This window comes from Rutilus rutilus (assembly GCF_951802725.1).
Source record: "Rutilus rutilus genome assembly, chromosome: 6".
NCBI lineage: Eukaryota > Metazoa > Chordata > Actinopteri > Cypriniformes > Leuciscidae > Rutilus > Rutilus rutilus.
In genome coordinates, this window is record NC_140214.1 from 25,068,187 (window position 1) to 25,093,581 (window position 25,395).

Genomic DNA, 25,395 nt, shown 5'->3' on the forward strand with positions numbered 1-25,395 from the left:
GTGCATGGTTGGAGAGCGAACAGTGGGCTACTTGCGTAAAGCCTTTCAGCTTCACTTTGCCAGAGTACTTCAGCAGCAGTATTGTAGATGTATTATGTATATGTCACCTTTTTGCCTTTTCAACTCTAATGTCATGTCGTGTGGCAGACCAGAGACTAAATGACAGCATGAGCAGATTTTTCCAATTCTTACCCTCTTGCCTGATTTTCCAGGTGATCCAGTAGGGCCTTGAAGTCCTCTTGGCCCCTTAAAAAAAAACACATAAACTTCTGTAATGAAAGCGTCTACTGATAAATGGCAAGTAAAAAAAAAACGGTGAAATCATTATTTTGAAACCGTTTGCCAAAAGCGTTATTTTTATGTATAAAGTTCAATACTTTTCCCTCACCCTCAGCTGACTGAGACTCTGTGCTCCAGAGTTAGAAGCGCATATGTTTTTTACACTAGAAAGTGCTATTTAACTGCGGACAAGTGTTTATCCCCCAACATATTTTGCATTCAATTGCATATAAGCTATACATCGAAAAGGAGCAAGCTAATTGTTTTGACAGCGTTAAAGTTTATGGCGGTCACATCTGTGGGTTCCAAGGCAGAGCAAATCTCTGACGCAACACCCAAATTCTGTTCATTTATCCGCAACAAATAATGACTACAACTGGATTCCACTGAAGCACTTTGGTTTATTTCTTGTTTAAAAGCAGTATTTTGATGTTTTTAAAAACATAATTTGAGTGGGCTGAAAGCACTCTGATAAGCATGACACATGCTTTCCACAACTACAAAATATCCTACAATGTAGCGCATCTTAAATATACCTTTAATTATCCAAAATTAAGAAAACACATTAAATAAATAATAAAACAAAGTGATTATATGATTATGTAATGTGCTTATCGTATAATAACACATTACCCTCAACCCAAGCTGACAAGTACACTACCGTTCAACAGTTTGGGTTCAGTAAGGTTTATTTTTAAAGGGATACTTTTATTCATCAAGGATTAATTGAAATGATCAACAGTGACATTTCAAATGTTACAATATTTCTGTTTTAAATAAATGCTGTTCTTTTGTCAGTCACTGTCCACTGAAATATTAAGTAACTGTTTTCAACATTGATAATAATAAGAAATGTTTCTCGAGCATCAAATCAGCATATTATACTGATTTCTGAAGGATCATGTTACACTGACGACTGGATTAATGGTGCTGAAAATTCTGCTTTACCATCACAGGAATAAATTACATTTAAAAATGTGAAATACTTCACAATATTACTGTTTGGTCAATTAAACAGCCTTGGTGAGCATAAGAAACTTCTTTCAAAAACTGTTGATGGGTAGTGTAAATAGGAAACACTAGAAAAATGATCATAATGTCTCAGGAATACTCAGATCATCATTCTATACTGTAAATCAGAATTACACAAATGAAAGTAGTTAAAACAGGACTCTAAAGTCTAAAGAGAAAGTCACCTGTGGGCCAGGATCTCCACTTTCCCCTTTAGCACCATTTGCACCAGGACCACCCTGAAACACACACATACAGATGAGTTTTACATCTCACACACCTTTCTAAACACCAATATCATATGCGCGGAGCTGTGTTTGGATCACACACTGGCAACCCAAACACATTCCTCTGCAATTGCTTTTAAAGGGCATTTGATTTGGAGGCAGCTGTAGAAAAGAATGAGAGAAATTCTGTGGGCATTCTTAGAATGATTCATCTCAAGCGGATGAAATACAGCAACACAAAAATGACAACAGAAATTTGAGAAAGGAATGTGAAAATTAACAGCAGAGACAGCCTGAAAGCACATCAGCACAGAAGAACTGTTCATTTTCTGGTCATAAATCACAGCAAGATGAATGTAACATATGTTCCTATCAGTGTTTGTGTGATGATGTCAACTGGAGGAAGTTGGGTTCAAAAGGAAGATATGGGAAAAGAAAAAGAGACATTTATGAACGTAAATCTTGGCATGCATGTGGCTTTTAGATGATGTTTATTTAAGCAGCAGGCGGCTCATCTGTGTTCCTCATCTATATTCAAAATAATAAATAAATAAAATGTATTCAATTAAACAAGCGTCACAATTCTTGAACTTTTTGTTCACAACTTAATTTCATTGTGTGCAATATATTTTTACATAGTTTGTAAAATTGTTTAATTAATTCATTTACTGTTACGACTACATGAATAATTTCCGTAAACTATAATCAGATTACAAAAATCCAGATTCAGACTGTCACAGACACATTAACTGATTAAAAACATTTTATTTTTAAATCTAACATCATTCATTCATGCAATTTATTTAATTGATGTTTTTTTATATATATATAAATATATATTGCTTTATACAAGTATCTTTATTTCTTGTTGTATGAATGAATGAACGAACGTTAGGTAAAAAGCTAAATTTTGTTTTAAAAAAAATTGTGGTTCTATTTAGTAATATAATTGAGTAACATTGTTTTATTTTGCTGAAAATGCATAATTTAATTGCATTTAATTGTTTTCCTAAATATTGAGCATTTTTATGTATGTCAGTTAGAGATGGGACACTTACCACGGGGCCGGAGCGTCCTGTCAATCCCATTGGACCAGGTGGTCCCCGCATAGTCAACTACAGGGCCGAGAAAAAAGAAAAAAAAATATTGCAAAGCTGACATTAACTGCAGTAGAGTACATAAGTTATATTACTGGCAACTGGTACATTTCCATGTACCATAGAGTGTTATGAGAGCTATAAACCTGCCTTGGTTTTAACAGTCGCTTTAAACTTGCTCATATACATTCTCTGCACCTAACACACTTGTTTCAGCCAGATAAATAAATAAATAAAAATCATTCAAGGCAACATGAACAGGGGTACACACCCGGGCCTGGGCGAGGATGGCTTGGGCCTGAGCTTCTTGTGCCGTCACCACTGGACCTTTTGAAGATTCTCCACCAGCGCGGAACTGTCAGAGAAACATCCACAAACACAGAAATCTTACGTTTATTTCAGGACTTTTACTGCATGCTGGAATTTAGAGGAGCCACTTGAGTTGCTACAACATAAAGTGGCTTCGTCAGTCTTGTCATTATGGGTTTGCATCTGCCAGTTTGTGTAGAGTTACTGTAGACGGCTGGGTGTAGCGTGAGTGCAGTGGGGTTACTGGGTGGGGTTGGGGCTCTTCACAGCTGTAACAATTCATAACCCTCTTGGACGTTTACAATGACAGTAATTTGTCTAATGTTAGAGGAAGTGGCCATTTGCATCTGATCTGAGATAAGTTTGGTGGTTTCTCTAAGATTAAGGGCTGGAAAATCTTGTCCTCAATCAGAATCATTGGAAATGTATGGGTTGGAGAAGCTTACCGGCAACATAAGGATGGTGCCAGAGGGCCCAGGAGCTCCATCTGCGCCTGGCAAACCCGGACGACCAGGAGGACCCTGCGAGAAGAAGAGAGAGAGAAAAGAAGGAGGGAGAGCAGAAGGAAATGAGGCATAAAGCGTGTGGGAAACGAACGTGTAAATGGCTAGACAAAAAAGAAAACTAGAGTCATGGAAAGAGCATCAGGCTCTGTTCTTTGAAGTGTAAAATACACACAAGCAAATGAAAAATACTGTAGGATCATTTTAAATTGTCGGTTAGGTAACCTAAATATACTCAAAATCCCTAAACAGTTCACATAAACAAAAATCACAAAAGCTTGACTAAACTTTTAAGAGAAAAATGCTGTGGCCCGTTCACAAATTGCACCTAAACTGCAGGAGATTTCCGCAGCGTTCCTTACACCCAAAATCAAAAATAGCTAATGTGCTAAAGCCTGGTCATTATCCCATAAAAATACACAATTTCGCTTTATATTTATACAGAGGTTTATGTGTGTTTTGTGTTGTTTATAGTTCCTTTCATTGCGTTGTTTATTTGTGTGTGTGCTCATAATGAAAGTGACACCCCACAAGGAAAGCGGGGAGGACTATAACGCATGCACACACATTATGATGGAATGCTGCTAGGGTAGTTTTGTGAAGAGATCTCTTTAGCAGCCATGTCACGCTCCTCTTGTAGACGGCTCACTTTAAATTGTTCCCATATGACGGTATAATTGTGCGAGTGTGTGTGTGCGTATTGTGAAGGCTGGGCAAACTTCCCTTCTATGTAACATATAAACTGACACCTAGCGTACATGTGCTTCCGTATATATAGCAAGGAGAATGTGTGGTGTAAAAGGGTCAGGCCATCAAGGGAAGTGGCCATCGTTGTTAATTATGTATTTTCGTCTACACTAGAGTTTGGCTTCATATGAGAAGGAGCTGATGGACATCAAAGTGAGACTGGGAAATCGCTTTCCCTCACGGACAAAAAATCTCTTTGTGCTGGGAGATGCAGGACAGTGAAGGTGGGAGTGCCTTTCCCAGAATGCATCGGAAGAGTTAACTCTGCGTGAGGTGGAGAAGAGGAGGCCAAGCTCCACCAGCGTAAAGAGGAAAAAAAGTCCCGCTGTTTGTTTGTATGGAGGACAGCTATTCTCTGTGCAATAATCTACATAGCTAATTTACAATCTTGAAAAATGGTGCGAACAGCACCGGACATAAGGATCAACGGGAGAATGAGTATGTGTTAATGTGTATGTGAGGTTATAAGGTCTGCTGCTCCTCTGGAAGTGTTATTAGTGTGAGGATTTATAGACAGATCTGGTTTCAACGTGGTCTCCCAGGTCTTTCTAATACACACATCTGCTCATTCACATAGTTAAGAAGACATGCTGCTTGTCATTAGCTTATTCTCTCAATGCAAACTTTACCATTGTCTTTATGTGGAGGTCAAAATCTACTAACTTCTCTAATAAAGTGAAAAGGGGCTGTGAAAAGTTCTGCCAGGGCTACTGTTACCTATAACTGGTGTATCTACATCCATGAGGTGTCTTAACACCACAAAAAGCATTATGAGTAACACAGATGAGGGAGGGTTTTCTGAGAAACGTCAACTTACTCTCTCACCAGGATCTCCGTGGAGGCCCGGGGAGCCTTGTATACCTGGAGTGCCGGGGAGGCCCTGAAAAAAAGACATGCAAATGTAATGTAACATACACAGAAACACTCACGCCGCCTCCATGCTGACATTTTCCATAACGGGTTTTTTCCTATGGAGTTTCTCCATGTGTGAAGAGTGTGGAAAAAATGTGATACTCACGGCGGGCCCTGATGGTCCTGGGGGTCCCTCTACAAGCATCCCCTGAATAGAATCGAAGAAGAGAGAAGAAGAAAAACATGAGTAAGGTAGCATGCTGGGAAGGCCGTAAATCTCACAGTTTGAGCAGCGCAGAAATAAAAAAGAAAATCAGTGATGAACGAAGAGGAACCCATAGATGCGGCTCATTAGTTCAACTGAACAAATCTCCTGTTTTCCACTATTAAAGAAAAGTGAATGATGCAACTGCTGTCAGAATCTGATTAATAATACGCTGACATTTGAAAGTATTAATGTAAAAATCTTCTTTCCTACTACTACCATCTTACCATTCCCGTACAAAGAATAATTGGATGGGAGGCACGACTACTTTGCCAAATTACAAAAGCAGTTCCAATCAATAAAAGTAATAAAATAAAATAAAACTTTTGAACTTTCTATTCATCAATGAATCATGAAATATTATGGTTTCTACAAAAATATTTAAGCAGCACAACTGCTTTCAACAACGATAATAAAAATGTTTGAGCAACAAATCTGCATATTAGAAGAATTTCTGAAGGATCATGTGACACTGAAGACTGAAGTAATGATGCTTAAAATTCAACTTTACCATTAAATAAATAAATTCTATTTTAAAATATATTCAAACAGAAAGGATCATTTTAAAAAGTAATAATTTTTGACAATATTTCAATACTTCTTTTTTCACTGTATTCTTGATCAAATAAATGCAGCCTTAGAAACTTCTTTCAAAAACATAAAACATGAAAATCTTACCAACCCTAAAAATTTTTTGCAGTAATGCATTTATATTAATATTTAAATATTGAATTGTATTTTGCTTCATATAATATTTCATATACGATTAGCAGCCTACCATATCCTGAACTGACACCATATTGAGTGGGGGAAATCTGATGCGTTATTATAGTTGCATTTCATTTGGTACAAAAGAGTTTACCTACCGGCTCAATGACTGCAGGTTCACCTTTTTGCCCCTTCTCACCACCATAGCCTCCACCAACCTACAACAGAGGCAAAAACAAACTGAAATTTAATGACAGAGGAAGTACTTCTCCTGTAGACCAAACAACTGTAAAACACTACATTAAGCACTGCAGCTAATGCCCAAAATGGTCTGAATTACTCTATAAAGCTAAGTGGTGAACATGCTCAGTCACTACTGTGAGGATGATTAGAAATCAAGTGTGAACTCCATCTTTTCCTATAATGTCCACTTATAAGACCCACAGAGAAAGCCATTTGATAATATGTTTACAGCCATTTAGCACAAGCATCATCCAATAAATTCAGTCTGTCAGTGTGTGTGTTTATTGTTTGTGAACCAGGATGATATTTCTCTCCAGGAATGAAGCAAAGAGCACAAAGCCACTGTGGTTTTGAGGCCACAAAGTGTCTGTGTGAACGAGTTATTGTGCTAAACAGTGAAAATAATTCTCAAGTTATATCAGATCAACACTGCAAACACTGCTAACATTCCATTTCCTGTCTCCCACACACCACAAGCAAAACGGCTCCAGTTGAGAGACTTTCACATGCTGATGTGTTAGCAGACATACTGAAATGTAGTCAATTAAATATCCATTATTTCTAGTATTAGTATTAGGAGCATTAGAAGCACAATTATGAGGTTACAATGACATAAAATAAAAAAAACAAGGCTAGACAATTGCTTGCTACACAATTGACTTGATTCAAGCATAAAGAAGAGAGAAGTCAACTCACATTACTCTCCGTGACTTGCGTTTCAGCAGGTCGGCCCGGTCCAAACTCATCCTCGTAGGTGGATCCAGTGGGTTTGGCACCATTAGTATTGTAGTCATAGAATGAATCGTCATAGTTGCTGGAGTCTAACTCTTTTGCATCATATTCGTTAATGTCGTATTCCTTAAAGTCCCGGGTTTCGGCTTCATTAGTGTTTTTGGACTCCACAATTTCCACATTCTCATTGGTGGTAATGGTGGGATCCACTCCAACTTCTTCTATCCCTGTAATGTAGTCGTCAACAATTTCCTCTTTTGGCAAAGGATTCTGCCAAGCCAGGGGAGGCAGGAGGTCATCGAATAAAGGGAACAGGGAAGACACATCAATAAACACATCAAATCAAACTAATGAACTTTTGAATGAAGCTCTACAGGTAAAATTGCACTGGCAAGCATAATTTTAAATGGAATCATTTTGGTTCTGACAAGGGGTGTCCAATCCTGCTCTTGAAGGGACATTTTCCTATAGAGTTTAGCTCCAACTCCACCACCCCTTTTCCACACTTTTAGTTCTAACTATTCCAACCGGGGAGTACTCTGAGTTCGGGCCACATTCCAAACTCAGAGCCCTCCCCCCAGACAGCACGCCAAATAAGCATAAAGCTTTACTCCATCTAATTATATGTAAGTGTGAACTCGTGAAACACATATGAACCAGTTGATCAAGGTCTTACTGGGCATACTAGAAACTTCCATGCAGGTTTGTCAAGGCAAGTTAGAGCTGAACTCTGCAGTACAGTGATCCTCCAGGAGCAGGTTTGGACAGTGTGTAATTGGTCAAATGTCTGTTCAATATATAATATATTCTTTATAAAAAATAGACAATGTTCAAACTGAAGACCACAGTATATGGCAAACATGACCACATGACAGACTACATACATCCACTAAAAATCACTACAACACCTGCTATTTCTCAAAAAAACATTATTTGTTTGCAGATGGCATTTATTTTATATTTACTTATCTAATGCAATGACCCTCATTCTTTTGGATCTTCTTTAGAAGTGTCAAAAAGTGTCCAAACACTAAGTGAATCTTGGTGAAACAACATTCAATATTTTTGCCACTGCAGTGAATAGAAACTAAAACGTCCAATCTCTTCCAAATAAAAATCCTTGATAAATGTTTAGGCATTATTGTTAGCATATTTATAAAATTATTTAAAAAAGATTATAAAAAAAAAAAATCTGAATCAGTTCGGTTAACTGCAAACCACACTAGCCTTGCATGTGATAAGGCTGCACTGGTGGCCTCATCTTACTCTGTACATCCTGTGCCTTCCACTAAGAATTAAACAATTTGGACATTTATTTTTTGGAAAGCCATTTTGGTCTGACATTCTTCCTCACCCAGGGGCCTTGATGCACTGAACAAAAGGAATTAACAGTTCTCCAGTTAATCCCAGCCTTTGTATTGTACACCAGGCGTGCTTTATGAGGCTACGTCAGTCAATGTAGGTGTATCATTTGAAGCAGACATTTGGCCATCGCTAAATGCAAGACATACTGTTCTGGTTAAAGCTGGATGTTCCTCATTTAGACTTCATTCATGTGATGTCTTAGAACAGACTGTGACAATCATCAAACTTTGGAAATAACATAAATCAATACTTTCAGTTGAACATAATTATTAAATGGAAGTTTGTATTTGATTGTGTAACCATAAAAAAATCAGACTAATGTACAACCAGTCAGTTAAAACAAACCAAAATAAATGACCTCAAGTAGAGTTGGCATCTCATTTAGTAGCAATATGATATATAACAATTACTTTAATTTATCAGAAAATAAGGTGCAAAATAGTTTTCTAAAGTCAGCAAATCCGATTTCATTTATCACCTGCACCAAAAGAAAGATATTTGAATAGAATCCCTCTTAAAATAGACAATAAAATGTAGGAGCATTCAGATCTTTACCTCATTGGCTGGAACGGAAGGGGCTTCAGTGCCATAGTCCTGCTCAACATAGTAGTCAACCGTGTCAGCAGTGCTGGGCTATAAACATCACACAAGAGATTCACATAAAAAATTTTTTCAAAATAAAAATAAAAACCCTTATTCTTATTTGTTTATATCTGAATTTGAAATATTATGAACAAGTGTTAAACTGCAAGTAAAAGTTGGATTTGCAAGTAAATAAAATTAAAATTAAATTGGTTTAAATCACTTGAAAGAAACTTTTATCATCAGAAATTGACATAGGATATAATGTTTTGTGCTGCTTTTCTAATATGTCAAGAAAAAACAGCTAGCCTACATTTATTTTTTTCTCTGACAGTATTATTGTATCGCCGGGTTGTGAAGGAGATATTAAACACACAAAGAAGACGATGATGAAAGTTAAGAGGCTTTAATGATCCAACTGGATAATCCAACGAGGTACATCCAAAACAACTACACATACGAGACCCGATCATGAACACAAACTGAACTGAACTTAAATAGTGAGAGGATAATGGAGACGTGAGCACCTGAACACAATGACACACAACTGAACTCAGTAAAGAATAAAATTAACAACCATGACGACAAACTAACTAAGGTGAAAACACAAACCATGTGATGAAAACTAAGATTAAACCTAACCAGATAACCCTGACAAGTATTAGTTCCCTTTCGAGGGAACTCGAACTGCATCGATGTGACACTTTGGAGAACGCCCTTAGCGTAACGCATCTGAAGTATGAATGAAACTAATCCAATCCTGATTGGTGCTGTGTTATGACGTAACATGTGACGGAATACACGGAAGCTACAAAGAGACACAAAAGAGTTTGCTTTTTGCTCTTCAGCAAGCGCTCTGTGTCAAACTGTCTGTCCCGTAAGAACTTCAAATAAAGGTCTGCATTGCAATATAGAATCTAGCGGCTTGGATCTTGCGTTTGCCGAGGCAGCGCGTAGATTACGGGTCTACTCTGCAATAAAGATTATGTGTGGGTGCGACGTGCGAGGCATGCATTGTCAGCTCCTGAGGGTGCTGGCTGTGTTCATTGAGAAATATCTCGACGTGCGTTTTCGGGTGTTTCAGCCTTGCGCCCGTTGACTTTCTTCTCGAGAGATGAAAGCCAAATAGATTGTGAACGACTCGAATCTCGCATTTGCCGAGGCAGCGCGTAGATTGGGTCTGCAATAAAAGGGTCACGCGATCTGTGAAATAATACTGTTTGGGTGCGAGGCATTCACAGTCAGCTCCTGAGGGTGCTGACAGTGTTCAATGAGAAATATCTCGACGCGTACATCCGTGCATTGTCGGATGTTTCAGCCTCGCACCTGTTGACTTTCTTCTCGAGGGATGAAAGCCAAATATATTGTAACGGCTCAAATCTCGCGTTTGCCGAGGCAGCGTGTAGATTACGAGATCGTAAATAAATATTTAAACAGTATTGTCTGGTGATTATGGCTGCATTTAATTCTAAGAAATTAAAATGATGGACTTTAAGAAGTTAGATATTCAGCCTACCATTCAGACCATGTTTCACTTATCCACTGTTTATGGCTGGATTTCATTCTGAGGAATTAAAATGATGAGCAGCGAACGGGGAATGATGAGGGCCCAGCAGTGGTGGTTGAAAACCAAGGGTTACAGGCAGATGATCTTCGTTCCCTATCTATGTGGAAAAAAGCTTTGTTTCTGTCCCAATCTTGCGCAGTGCTGGGAGCGTCATGTCGCCGGAAAGCCTTTTCAACAGACGCCTCCCTCATGGGCTAGGGCGCGGTCATGGATGGCAGGGCTCTGAGGAGCTTCCTCCCAGACCTCAGGGGTCACCACGCAGACAATGTGTCGGTGGTCTCCTACTTGATTCATCAGGGGGTTCTGAGATTGCGCCCTCTATCCAGATTGGCGGATCAGATCCTCCTGTGGTCCCAGGAGAAACTGTTGTCTCTCAGAGCAATGCATGTCCCAAGGGACCAGAATCAGAGAGCAGACATCTTGTCGAGGCAGGGGCTGAGGCCCGGGGAATGGAGACTTCACACCGAGGTGGTGAAGACGATATGCGAGAGGTTCGGCCCAGTGGAAGTGGATTTGTTCGTGTCTCGAGGAATGTCCTACTGTCCACTGTGGTTCTCTCTCACTCATCCAGCCCCATTCGGGTTGGATGTCATGGTACAGACGTGGCCGAGGCTACGCCTGTACGCCTTTCCCCCGATCGCTCTGCTACCGGGAGTTATGGAGAGGGTCCGTCGAGACAGGATCAGCCTACTTCTAGTAGTCCCCGTACTGGCCGGCCCAGGTATGGTTTTCAAACATCATAGCACTCCTGGAAGGCCTCTGTGGAGGGATCTGCTTCCACAGGCCGGGGGCTCAATATTCACCCTCGACTAGACCTGTGGAAACTTTGGGCCTGGCCCCTGAGGGGGCTCAGTACCTAGAGGCTGGTCTGTCGGCTGGAGTGGATGAGACCATACTCAGTTCCAGAGCTCCTTCCACGAGGAGATTGTATGGCCTAAAGTGGAATGTGTTTCCACTTGGTGTAGAGAGTGTGAGGTGGACCCAGTTAACTGCCTGGTGGCTTCAGTGCTGGAGTTCCTCCAAGATCGCTTCTCGGCTAGTCTTACCCCGTCCACACTCAAAGTGTACGTGGCTGCCATTGCGACTTTCCACGCTCCTCTGGGTGATGGGCCTCTGGGGAGACATCAGCTGGTCGTACGTTTCCTCCGTGGGGCTTGGAGGATGAGACCTGCGGCTCGTACCAGGGTTCCCACATGGGACCTGGCAGTGGTTCTCGAAGGGCTGGTCGAACCTCTGGAACAAGGCCCCCTTCAAACCTCTGGAACGAGGCTGAGGCCAAGAACTTTTCCCTCAAGAAAGCTTTTTTACTAGCCATTACTTCTCTGAGGAGAGTAGGAGACCTTCAGGTGCTCTTGATATCTCATGGGTGCCTGGAGTTTGCTCCAGGCGACATTAACGCTATCTTGCATCCCAGGCCGGGCTATGTGCCTAAAGTGCCTTCTAATGTGGCACGGCCTACGGTTCTGCAGGCTTTTCATCCCCCATCTCACGTGACGGCAGATGAAGAGAGACTTCATTTGCTCTGCCCTGTCAGAGCTCTCAAGATATATATTCAGAGGTCCTCTTCATGGCGGAAGTCAGACCAGTTGCTGGTATGTTTCGGGTCGCCCAAGAAGGGGCTTCCCGCATCTAAACAGACCATCAACAAATGGATCGTTCAGGCAATATCTATGGCTTATCAGGTGTGCAGTTTGCCTTCACCTTTGGCCATGAGGCATTCAACCAGAGGCATGGCGTTCTCTAGAGCCCTCCTTTCAGGGGCCCCGATCCAAGAAGTGTGCGATGCAGCAGGATGGGCCACCCCTCATACTTTTATCAGATTTTATAGCCTGGATATTCCTTCTACGCCAGGCACTCTAGTGCTCTCGTCCTAAGTGTGTCTGTGCGCAGATTTACACTGGGACAGGCAGGGCTCGTTGTGGCATAGTGGGTACTCGTTCCCCAAAGTGTCGTATCGACACAGTTTGAGTTCCCTCGAAAGGGAACGAGACACTGCATCCCTCCACCATGCCTTCCCCTGCCTGGGAACAACTTGCTTCATCGCAGAAGCTAACTGTTGTGTGCCGGCGTCCCTTTGTAGCTTCCGTGTATGCCGTCACATGTTACATCATGACGCAGCACCAATCAGGATTGGATTAGTTTCATTCATACTTCAGATGCGTTACGGCAAAGTTTTCCCCAAAGTGTTGTATCGACACAGTGTCTCGTTCCCTTCTCAGGCAACAAGGGTTACAGTCGTAACCCGAGACGGTATGTGACAGTATTACAGACTATTTTTGACAAATTACAATATTTTCTCAATAATACGTGCAGGTGCATTTGAGTGAAAGTATGGATGAAAGTGATGGCATTTGAGAAGAGAGAAAGGCAAATTGAATGAGGGCAACAGAACAGTAGAGCGTAATAAATCAGAGACCACACAGTGTGAAAATGGGCGGGCTGAAGAAAATCCCACAGTAATTGACATTCACCTGGGCCATGTGTGTGTTTACCTTGGTCTCAGTTTGGACGTTGTCAGTGGGATTTTCAGTGGCAGTCACTTCTTCTGTGTAGTCATAGAACTCATTATAATCCGTGTATTCAGTATTGTACTGAGAGAGAGATGGATGCATGTTAGAAAGAAAGACTCGGATCTTAAGATTCAAGTCCCTATATACAGTTTAGAGGCCTCAGAACGTATTTGAACACTTTTTGAATACCTGATGTCCAAAAATGTGTAAACTTCAACCTGTAACACTTTTTTTGTGTTTTGCTTGAAAAATGTTTGCTCTATATTTCTTTAATATATATATATATTTTGCTACATAATGCAACGGTGTTCATACATTACACAAGTTTGGCTTGAGTGTTCAAATACTTTTTGGGGTCACTGTATACTAAAGGGAAGATGCATTGTATGATATATTAATGGTATATCACACAAAATACAAATTGATAAGAACTTAAATCATGCAAAATGTGTTAAAGCCATTGACATGATGGGTGATCAGTGAACTACATAAATCTTTTGTAGTTCAAATATTTAAGAACTTTAATTTCTCTGATCTTCCCCATCTGTTTAAAACATCAAATCAATAATATCAAATTTCTTTGAATGATTTGATATCTTACATGGCACTTTTTTATCCAAAGCATATGGTACAAAAAGCCTAGATTAAATGCTTTGAGTACATGAAACATGAGCAGAATGGATTTCTGCATAAATCCATTTGTACACACAGTATCCATTCGAAAACAGTTTATATGCAAATCATGTTTCATGAATAAAACAAAAATGATTCAATGTAAGCAATGATTAACAGTACAGTACAATGTACTTAGAAAAAAAGAGACAGATAAACAGTGCAAAATATAAGAAAATTCTTTAGGTCTACGACTCCTTTACACATTTTACAAGATCTTTACTAGTTCTTCACTAGTAAAAAATACCATCATGTATACATGTATACATCATAAAGCCTTTTATTTTTTGTATCTTTAGGCTTGGTCTTAAAAATGACAGTGTGAACACAAAGCAAACCAGGACTAAATGTATCTTGGAGTCTGGATCAAAAGAACCAAGATAACCGAACTACAAGTGTGAACACACCCTTAAAGATAGATAATGAGACTATGCAACCTGCCTGCTAATGCTATAGTTTATCTTGCTAAAATTTGAGCCACCTGCCATATCAGTCCACTAGTGTTTAGCAAACTTTAGATACATTTTCAATATTCAATAAAGAGAATTTTTAATAATTACCAAAAAACAAATTCATAATTATCATCATTACATGCAGTTTAAAATAGCAGAGGAACAGAAATTTGGCACATAAAAAAACAGGCACGTGTTATAGTTAATAAGCAACAACTTAAAATGAACTATTTCAATCAAAATTTAACTATCCAATCAGAGTCTGAACTATCATTTTATAATCTTTATGGAAGCACCTCTTAGACATGACAAGAACACAGTGTTAATGTAAAAGACCTGTTCTGGTTTTTAACATTTCATTTTGTTGTGTAAAGTTAAACAGTGCACATGTCACACATGGTATGTTGCAATTTATAATTAATTTATAGGATAATTCTGCTTCTAATAAAGTGTACTTATTAAACGTAACACTCCCAAACCACTTGCACACAAAACTTTTTGAAAGTTGTTAATGTACTTAAATGGCAGTCAATTTAGCATTTCAACAAAGAGCTATTGTTAAGTCCTTCCCAATAATTAAATGGCATTTAGAAACAAACAATTATAAACACACGCTTCCAATTGTGAGCTTGTTTTCCTCTATGATTGTAATAAGGTGCACAAGCATAAGGTGAGGCACAACAGATTAAGTTAACAGGCATTCTGTGATGTGCCTTTGTCCATCAGAGAGGAATGAAATTAAGTCCCAATGCATCAGCTGAGCTAATAAAAATAACAGGGGGAAAAAAGAACTGAGGCCTGTTGGACTGGCTGCTTTCCACTGGCTACAGAAAAGAAGCTAAAAGGAAGAAATATCCAGCTGCGAGTCAGTTTACGGCATTAAAGGGTCTTGCCAGGCTTGGAGCCTGCCCTGGCTGTAGCCAGCGAGCTGGATGAAAGGCATAAATATCGTCTTGGGCCATTAAAAACGTGTCCCCGTTTCCCACATGTGTCTTAAAGCATTTGGTACGGCGCAGGGGAGCTCCTTGCAGGGGAATAGAACGGACCTCAGTCCAAAGTTCTCTGCTCTTCCTAATGTAGATATAGATTTTAGATTGCTGATGCTGGGATGAGTTATAGCACTTAAGTTAACACGGATTATAAAGCTATATTTTATCTGCTTTTAAAAAGCTGACGATATAGTTATGTCATTTGTTTTTACCATTCTGTATTACTTCACTAATTTGTCCATTGGTTTTGCTCTGGCGTTCTCCACGATACATGAAGCTATTTTCCATTCCCTGTTGTGGTGTAGTTCTCAATACCCCAAGCAGCAGTTACTGTGATTTATCATCATTTTACAATCAGGAGTTCTTTAACAGCTGAGAGACATAACTTTTCCAGGTATTCCAGAGCTAGCTGTGGAGGGAGAAACTAGACTTTCCCAGCAAAGCATGCAGGAGTCATTAAAGAAAAATATATTTCCACGCCACTCAAAAGTGGGCTCAGACTCTGTGGCAGGGGGGGAAATAGTTTCCACCGTGAGCTCATTGGTTATTCAGTGAAATATTATTGGAAAACACTGATGCACCGAAAAAGCAAAATATCGACAAACCAGACAAACCGCACTGTTTCAACTTGGGATTAGCAGGATGGTTTAATCTCTCAAGATCACACTTGTGATTCATCACAATAGATTCCATAAGGACAATTTGTACAGACCTGCAGCTCTAATAAAACATTCTTTACCGCAATAACACACTAAATAATAGAGAATGACATAAATACATTTTTAGTTGAGTAATCTAACACATAAAAAATAGGAATATTACTATTAGCAAGTATGTGAATTTACATTTTGTTTAAAGGGGTGGTATAATGCAACTTTTTACAAGATGTAAAATAAGTCTCTGATGTGTGTATGTGAAGTTTTAGCTCAAATACCCCACAGATAATTTATTATAGGATATTAAAATTGTAATTTTTTTGAGTGTGAGCAAAAATGCATCGTTTTGTGTGTGGGCACTTTAAATGTAAATGAGCCGCTGCTCCCGGCACAGCGGGCGGAGCTTCAAGAGCTTGTTCTTAGCAGAGACATATAGAGCCCTTTGTTGCGAGACGGGGTTTATGTAAATTTTGGGGTTGGTGATGTCACTAACCCGGGAGGAAGCTCGTGTAGTCCCTACCAGCCGTTTGTTCTAGTCCTTAAAAAGTGATTTCTGTAAAATAAAATATCTTCCTTTGCTTTGAACTTTGAGCGTTGTAACTTTACAGATGTTGTTTATGCTCAAACAGCAACATTACACACTAACTAAAGTTAGAAAAGTGAAATCACAATCAACCACATCACCAGTAACAGTTTTAATAAGCCAATTTAAAAAAACATTTTTTTTTATTAAATTAAAAATATAAAATAATGAACAATAATAAATATTAATACTTAAAAATACATTTTACTAACTTTTTCTCTTAGTGTTTCAGACTTTCTTTTCACTATAAAATCAGATTCTCATCATGAGATGCATGATTCTACCAAGTATGACTATTCCTCCAAATATGGCAATAAAAACATATTGTTACACCTGGCTGTGCTTGAAAGACCTCTCATACCCTCGACGTCAAGTGTCCACAGTGCCACCTAATGCAATTAGGACAGTGATATTCAGAGGAGAGAATCATCGGGAAAGTATTTTATATATAGATGTCAATATGGATATGAGAAAGAAAAGAAAAAAATCACCAACGAAAAACAATTGGAAAAGTTTAAACAGTGTTTTTACTAGTTGACTAGAACAAAACCCAACTAGGCAATTACGTGTGCACATCCTAATAAATTCAGATTAATAATTCAGATTTTTGGCCATGTTTTTGAATCCAGGTCTTAGAAAGCCCCAGACAGAAGCTGTGGGTGTAGACCATATATAATCCACCAATACATCATCACAAAACCACACACATGCACGCACGCACGCACACACGTCTGGGTCAGATCCAGACACATACTAACCTCCTCCTCGGGCTCCTGGGCCTGTGGTGTGTCCTGATGGGGGGTTTCACAGTCAGGGCTGTAGTGTTCACAGTAGTCGTAGGCTGCACGAGGGTCCGCCACCAAAAGAAGCTGCTGGATGTCCCCCTGAATGACAGCACATAGACAATTATCAGAAACATTCTGGATATCGATACATAAATTTGATATATGTCATTTTTATTCCACCTTGTGAAAATGCTATGTGTTTGTTTGAGTGAGACAGACAGACAGACAGACGGATGGACAGAAATATATACCGATATTAGATCGACAGACAGACAGAAATATGTAGCGATATTAGATCGACAGACAGACAGACAGACAGACAGATAGACAGATAGACAGATAGACAGATAGATAGATAAAACAGACAGACTGATTGACAGACATATTGATCAATCAATAAACAGACAGACAGACAGACAGACAGACAGACAGACAGATAGATAGATAGATAGATAGACTGATTGACAGACATATTGATCAATAAACAGACAGACAGACAGACAGACAGATAGATAGATAGATAGATAGATAGATAGATAGATAGATAGATAGATAGATAGATAGATAGATAGATAGATAGATAGATAGATAGATAGATAGATAGATAGATAGATAGATAGATAGATAGATAGATAGATAGATAGATAGATAGATAGATAGATAGATAGATAGATAGATAGATAGACAGATCAATCAATAAACAGATAGACAGATAGATCGATAGATAGATAGATCGATAGATAGACAGACAGACAGAGAGACAGACAGATTGGACGGACTGACAGACGGACAAACAAAAGAAACATCTTCAAAGCCATGAGTCCAAAAAAATAATAAAAAAGAACAGCTGCTTGCCATAGAGAATCCTTCTCTTGATATTGTACTAAATCAAATAAGCATGTGGCCATGTGCCACAGAGACCTATATGTGTGATAACATCGAAAGTAGCTGCAGGGCATTGAGCATTAGCCCTTCGTTCTGCCATGATCTTCTTTCCCAGCTAGCCTCTCAAAAGTCGCTCACAGACAGGAAGAAGGCCAACGCGCTGCTCAGCTGAAAAAACAATGAGAATGAAAGCGCTCGGTTCAGCACTGTGTGACTGTGAGCACACGCCGGAAGGGCCACTAATCTGCATCCCATTCAAAAAAGTGCTATAGTGCTTCAACATAAGTCACATTTCACAGAGCGGTCCTGCGCTAATGACTGAGGAATGGCAAGAAAAAATAACCAGTGCCCGTGTTGATGTGCTGAAATATCTGAAGCCTTCTGTTTTTCATGAAAATTTGGGGAAGGGAAATAAGATCCCCTCTCCCACCTCGACACAAAGGCCAAACAGCTACGTGCACGAGCTGAACCCAAGGAATTCTTCAAGCGGGAACTGTCTGACTTTGCTGAGAATGTAAACTACTTCTGTAGAGACTACAGAATACCTCAGCTGACCCCCACAGAACAGACCGCTCGGACCAGTAATGCCAAAGCCAGACATAATGCATCGTAAATAGGTAAGTAAGTCAGAGAAGGGCAGATTTCTTTGATTTGATTGGCATGTAAAGTCGATTCAAGCGGGGTGGCCTGGGGAGGAGAACGCTAACATGCAGACGACATTAAATTACAGGGTCTACATCTGTGGGAGCGTAAGGCGCTGGAAGACATTTTATGGTACAAAAAGGATGCTTCCTGCAAGCATGACCAATAAATCCTTATACATGCTGGAGAGCTCTGACATCCCTCTGTACAACAAACATCTCACAGTTAGAAGCAGCTGACACACGTTTAGGAGTCAAACACATTTTAAAATTCAACTTTATATTTGAAAATGAAGTTGCATGATTATTGTAGGTAAGAAAATGTGTTTTTCTTAAAACCTTTGCCATATTTCACATATCCACAGGTCTTAATTTGGTCATTCCAATTGAGTTGCACTTTACACAGGTTATTTGGCTTAAATTGAAAATTCTGTCATCATCTACCCGCCCTTATGTCACTCCAAATTCATATGACTTTTCTCCAGAAGAGCAAAATGTCAAAGCAGCGCTTTTTCATGCAATGAAAATACATGATGATCACTGGCTGTCAAATTTGCTTGGCTATAAAAAAAAAAAAACACTAAAAAAACACTAGTCTAATTTGATTATGCTTTCAGCTACCAATAACTATGTATTCTCATCTCTGTTTTAGCATATTTTAGCATGTTTAAAACCATTCAGCATAATTCCACAGATTTTCTCCTAAAATCAGCACAGAAAATGCATAAGTGTGGAAATTTTGTTAAGGCCTGGTAATGTCTTCTCTTATTTAAGGCCTTTTAAATACCTTTTTATACCAAAATCTCTCAAATATGATTGACCCCATTCCTAAAATATAAAGACAGCAACATAATCTTCATGGCTAAATATCCATTTATGTTGTGCACAATTTTTTTTATAAAAGAATGCTATAAAAACATGTTGCTTCCTATATTAACTAAATTATGTTTACATTGTTATTGTACTGAACCAAATTTTTCAAATATTATCTGGAACACTTTCACTTTGTAAGTTAAAAGTGTATCCTTTTTTACCCACTATCCATCCATCTATCCTAAAGGAGACAGTAGAAGTTTATTATTATTATTTCGCTTTGTTAAAATTAGCGTTGTCCATAGAATAAATAACTGCAATTTGAATTTATCATATGATTTCTGACTCAAGGCATTCTTTAGAAGATTCTTTAGATTGAAACAGTAGTATTATTGAATTCTGTAAATGTGATAAATTATTATGTTAAACAAATTTAGTATCTTAATAAACATTCTTATTTTTTTCAAAATTACAAATGTTTTATATATATGTGTGTGTGTGTGTGTGTGTATATGTGTGTGTGTGTATATATATATATATATATATATATATATATATATATATGTGTGTGTGTGTATATGTGTGTGTGTGTATATATAGACTGAAAGTTAAACTAAAATTAAATTATCAAACGAAAACTAAAAATATATTATGAAAGCTAATTCAAAATATTATGAAACTAGATTGGATAAAATAATCCTAAAAAAAACACTGGTGTCTCCTTTAAAAAAGTGCATGACAATCTCGATACGCAGCAAGTGAGGTTTGATATTCAGTGACCCCATTCAAACATAGTCAGACAAACCATTCACATGCACCTGATCTAGTTCAACATGAATTCAAAAATGTGCTGGCCCACTACTGACATCAATCTCTAGTCAAACACATCTCCTTTTTCAGCTTATTCCATCCAGTGACTCTCCATCATTGGATGGGAGTTGTTTTTCTAAGCATCTGGCACATCTTCTTCCTCACTACTGAGAACCCAAATAATATATACTAGCTAGGCTCTGGGCTAAACACTGGCGGAAACAGGGAGATATAAATCTACTTTGAATACTTCAGTATCCATTGGGATTGCCCTGTCTTACAATCACTGCAGAGTACTGCATTAATTCATAACAGACACATTCTTTTCAAAGAGAAAAACTCCTTGTACAGTACAGTGAACTAATTCCAGGTCCAACAGCAGATCAGTATCAAAATCATCACCAGCTACTTGTTCTGGTTTGATTTTCTTTATGTGCGTCACTAGTCTTCACAAAATCTCTAAATGTAGCCTATTAGTTACACGCTCTATTAAGTCTGTTCGGGCTTAGAGTATGAAGAACATTAAAACCAAACAGAATACAATCCAGACTAGAGATACATTGGTAACAAGTCTAAGATGTAAAAATAAGAAGGTGTAATGATTTCAGTCTTTCTGCAGCAGTACTGATCGCTGACTGACAGCCAGGTCGTCAAACACACTTCTTAATCAAAATGGCCATCTAACAAAGTGTTCATGTAAACAGACAGGAAAAAAGAAAGAATCTAAAACTACAGCCTGAACCAATGCATTCTTAAAAGCTTCACCTGCTTCTCGTAATCTTCCTGTAATTATGACAGAGACCTATGGCATTCTTCTATCCTGCTGCGTTAATAATAATATTCTCAAGAGTGCCACAGGCTATGAAGCACTTTTATGTAAGACAATTCAGATCACTTCAACCTAATGACCAGCACTACTACAGTGAATACAATACTCTAGTGTGACCCAAACAAACAAAAATCTAAATTAACTTGTACATAAAGCTTGTCTTGGAGAACTAAACTGAAGCCTGGCATGTTCTTTAAATTTCAGCCAATTTAATGCATTAATCTCTTATGCATATACTAAAAGAAAGTGAGGGGGGAAAAAACACTGATCTGCTGATTTCAGTTCAACATAGCTGCAACTTTATTTATTCAACTTCATTATTACTCTGCAATTGGTCTCAATAAGTAAGGTTTAATTCAGAAATTAGCATCAGAGTAAGTGTTGCAATGTAACAGGAGTATCGGAAAAAATATATACAGTTTACCCTTAGTCTTGGTTTACCCAAACAAAATGACTGGAGAAAGCTGGCATACATCACCAAAGAGGCTACTATAGGTCAAAAAAGGCAACAAAAAGATATATAAATGCATGGATGAATCATTTAAAATAAAAGCAACATGCATATAGAAAATATAGGATGGGTTACTGTGTTTCCAATCTCCAAAAAGTGTGTTCAAAGAAAAAGGCTTCCAAGTGATTCCCACTAACAGCATGACACAACTTAACGGAGTAACTCTATAAAATGAGTTTAACACATGAGATCCACCTTGTCTCATCATCACCCTTACCCGATGAAGTGTTAATGCCCTATTCTGCTGTTTGAGGTGAGGACTGTGTGCTTTAAATGTCAGAGGTCAAGCCCAGAGAAGAAAGTTTGGTTCATTATGTGTGCACTGAGACTGAATCAGACCAAAGGTTACCAAAGTGTGTATGATTACCCCTGTCAGCACTTTGTAATTATAACCTGAGGAACTCCAGGTATTCCTGCCAGTCACTATGACCTGACATGTGACCTCTCTGTCGCAGTAGACAACAGACTAGGGGAGTGAACACTGGTCAAATGCAAATTGACAATGCAAAGTAGACCATTTATTGAAAAGAAAAAAAAATCGACTTGACTTCGAGCCTCCAGCAACCTATTTTAATATTCAATTAATTGGTGAGTTTGGAAGAACTATGCAATAGTAGGAGTGTTTTTGTGAATTTATGTTTATGCCCCTGCGAGAAAATGCAGCCAAAAAGGTTGAGATCCGCTGTTCTAATGAAAGTCACAAAGGACAGTCCACCATATTTCTAAGGCCTGGAGTCAGTAGTTATCCCTCCTGACACTTTAACCTAGATATTCAGCAAAGAGGGTTGGAAAGATTCAGAGGAAAATACAGACTGGAATGATATCATGGAAAATGCAGATTGTTTGAAAAGAGCACAAACAGCAACTGACTGTCAAATGCAGAAATTGTGGAGTATCTAATGCCCCCCAGATCTTATTTCACATTTTCATGATATGCAGACAATCTCTGTGGCAAGAGCTGCATGGGGAAAAAGCTTCATTTTATACACAGGCAGACAGATTCCATGCACACTTTGAATAACACTAGTGTACTAAGGCAAAACAAAAAAATCAAACGATTGTTTAAACTGTAATACACCCCACCCCCGACTCACTTGCCCCAATCCAGCGCAATCCTCCAAACAGCAGCCGATGCAGAGCCTTGAAGCAGGCCTCAAATGTTACCTTATCACTCTACTGGGAGCTGTTAAACAGTAAAATATGTTTCCCAGCAGTGAGCAAGACACAGGCAGGGGCCAGTCAGGGGAGAAGAGGATACATAGAACGATTTTTTTTTGTTAAACGAGAGAGTGAGAGAGTAAAAACCAAACGTGTAACCGCATACGGTAACATCTTTGAGGAAATGATAGCCTTTGTAATGAACAGTTGGACCAGTATTTCCACAGGAGGTCTGGTGACAGGAGGATGAATGAGTCTAGTTTTAGGCCTACCAGTCATACCAATTAAACCATTAAACACAGGATAACTTGAGATAGATGGTCCGATCAAAAGTGAGGCAAACTATTTTTAAAAATTAAAAATAATTTCATTCAATCAAGCAAATATTATGAAATTAAATTAACTTCATTCATTTCATGATTGGCAAGCTACTAACTTAGCATAGAGCTAACTGGTTATGAAAGGGATCTGCCTTCAGTTACACACTCAGTGTTTTTAGTGGAACACAAAAAGTGATTAAAGAATAGACAGAGAAGTGCAAAAAATTTGGTTTTAAGTTGCCCCTCTTGTGATTTTGGTTACAAAACACCAAGCTGGACACAATATCTCTTAAACAGCTGTGCAACCTCAACCAAGTCATAGCGCATATGATCGTATTTTCCTTTCAGTCACAGTTCCAGGTTCACACCTGCTTAAGCTATCTGCAAAGGCTAGAAACACAGATGCGTCTCCATCATGAAGTATGCTGTTAGTTCAGACCTAGTAGCTCATCTCCAACAACAAAAAAAACTCTCACAAAAATGTGATGGACATTTACTTGCAGCTGAAATGTGTTTCTGCACCTCTAGCATAACAAAACCGAATTGCAAAAATAATGACTGTTGTCAAGTCTTCCTGAACAATCCTTTGCAGTCAACAAATCGTTATATTTATAGTAGTTAACAAATGTGCGTGAGTACTACTTCATCAATGATCCATCATGAAAACAATGATATATGCGTAACTTGAATTCAAATATCAGTGGCAACAATATACAAGCATGTCAAACAGTGACCTAATTTTTAAAAGTGTACAATAAACAAAAGGTGCTTCTTTGAGCAACACACTGGTAGCTGGTGTTTAATTCCTGAATGAATCAGGGTTTTTGAACGAATTGGTTGAATGAATGATTCATTGGCTAACTCATAAAGAAAAGTAATTTGTCACCACCTACTGGCGCAACAATGTAAAATGTAAAGCGTAACAATTATAAAGTGATTTATAATAGTCCTTTATGATTGTTGCTTGTCAGACTGTACGAACATGATCCTCGCTGTAAGCCTCGTCACACTGTAAGATAGCCTATCAGTTGTCAATGTCAGACTGTACGGCAGTCAAGTCGCGCTAAAAACGGACGCACGCAAGAAAACTTGTCTGGAATTTTACATCATCAATCAATGACGCGTTCGGTGATGTGAGCTGCATTACACGCAGGATTGAAATGGTGGCTACAAAGAAATCTCTACGTTAATTTTGGTCATGGCTTGTCTTAAAAAACGAAGACAATTTGAGAAGTCACACTGCAGGACTGTGAGTCAAATCTTCTGACACTGCCAGAATTTCGTCGGAGGTCAAATTTGATCGCAACTGTCATTAAACGGCTGTCGGTGAACATGTCAAACTGACGATCAGAGACTTCAGATTTTAGCCTAGGATCAGAGGAATCTTTTAGAATTTGCCAAATTTTTCGCACAGTGTGCAACCGGGTTAACCTGCAGAAAGGACACTAAAAATACCCAGTGTGAAAAGGTGGATCATGTAGGTAGTGATGTAGTATTCGAGTCCGGTCTCGGACTTGTTCCTTCAAAGACTCGGTCTTGACTCGGACTCGACCCTTCAAAGACTCGGTCTTGACTCGGACTCGGCATAGGCGGTCTCGTCCCCATCACTAGTCCACTAGAATACATACCACTAGAAAATTTTAATTTGCTCTGCATGTCCTAACTATGATTAAAAAAGTTAGGGTGGGCTTAACATGTTGATTACAGAGCAGCACTGTTTAAGCAGTTTAGAAAAATAGGCAGAAGATGATGCATGTGGTAGGGATTTTTTTTAATGATAGTAAAAGCATAGTCCATATTAAGACGTTAAGACTGCTCCTCTAAACAATTCCCAATCTAGCTTAGTCTGTAGGCCTACTGTAACTGTTGATTATTAACTGGGGTGATATTAAATCATGAATATGAAAACTGACATGTTTTTATGGTCTTGGTCTCGACTCCTAAAGACTCGGTCTCGACTTGGACTCGACCCTTCAAAGACTCGGTCTTGACTCGGACTCGACTGAATTTGAAAACCAACGAACTCGGTCTCGACCCTTCAAAGACTCGGTCTTGACTCGGACTCGGCATAGGCGGTCTCGTCCCCATCACTACATGTAGGTGGATCTCAAATAACCTATTTGTTATTCAGTGACAAAAAGACAATTCAACAAAAAGATGATCACACGTCCTAAAAATCTCAAAAATAAAGCGAAACACCCAGTCATAATCTGAAAACTAAATGTTCTGTTCTTGATTAGTTATTCAGCTTGATTTTTCCATCCATTCAATGTCTAACACATGTCCTCGAAGGA

General features: G+C 38.8%; 1 protein-coding gene across 1 annotated transcript in view; it reads right to left on the reverse strand.

Annotated features, from left to right (window-relative positions):
* Positions 1–25,395, reverse strand: part of col11a1b (collagen, type XI, alpha 1b) — an 88,513-nt gene that overhangs the window by 48,917 nt on the left and 14,201 nt on the right. Inside the window, exons 5-16 of the mRNA XM_084410841.1 lie at positions 17,108–17,233; positions 12,980–13,078; positions 8,894–8,971; positions 6,938–7,243; positions 6,157–6,216; positions 5,192–5,233; positions 4,991–5,053; positions 3,370–3,444; positions 2,886–2,969; positions 2,576–2,632; positions 1,476–1,529; positions 193–246 (exon numbers count right to left, since the gene is read on the reverse strand). Coding sequence (XP_084266967.1) covers positions 193–246; positions 1,476–1,529; positions 2,576–2,632; positions 2,886–2,969; positions 3,370–3,444; positions 4,991–5,053; positions 5,192–5,233; positions 6,157–6,216; positions 6,938–7,243; positions 8,894–8,971; positions 12,980–13,078; positions 17,108–17,233 — 1,098 coding nt within the window. The remainder of the gene's footprint in view (positions 1–192; positions 247–1,475; positions 1,530–2,575; positions 2,633–2,885; positions 2,970–3,369; positions 3,445–4,990; positions 5,054–5,191; positions 5,234–6,156; positions 6,217–6,937; positions 7,244–8,893; positions 8,972–12,979; positions 13,079–17,107; positions 17,234–25,395) is intronic.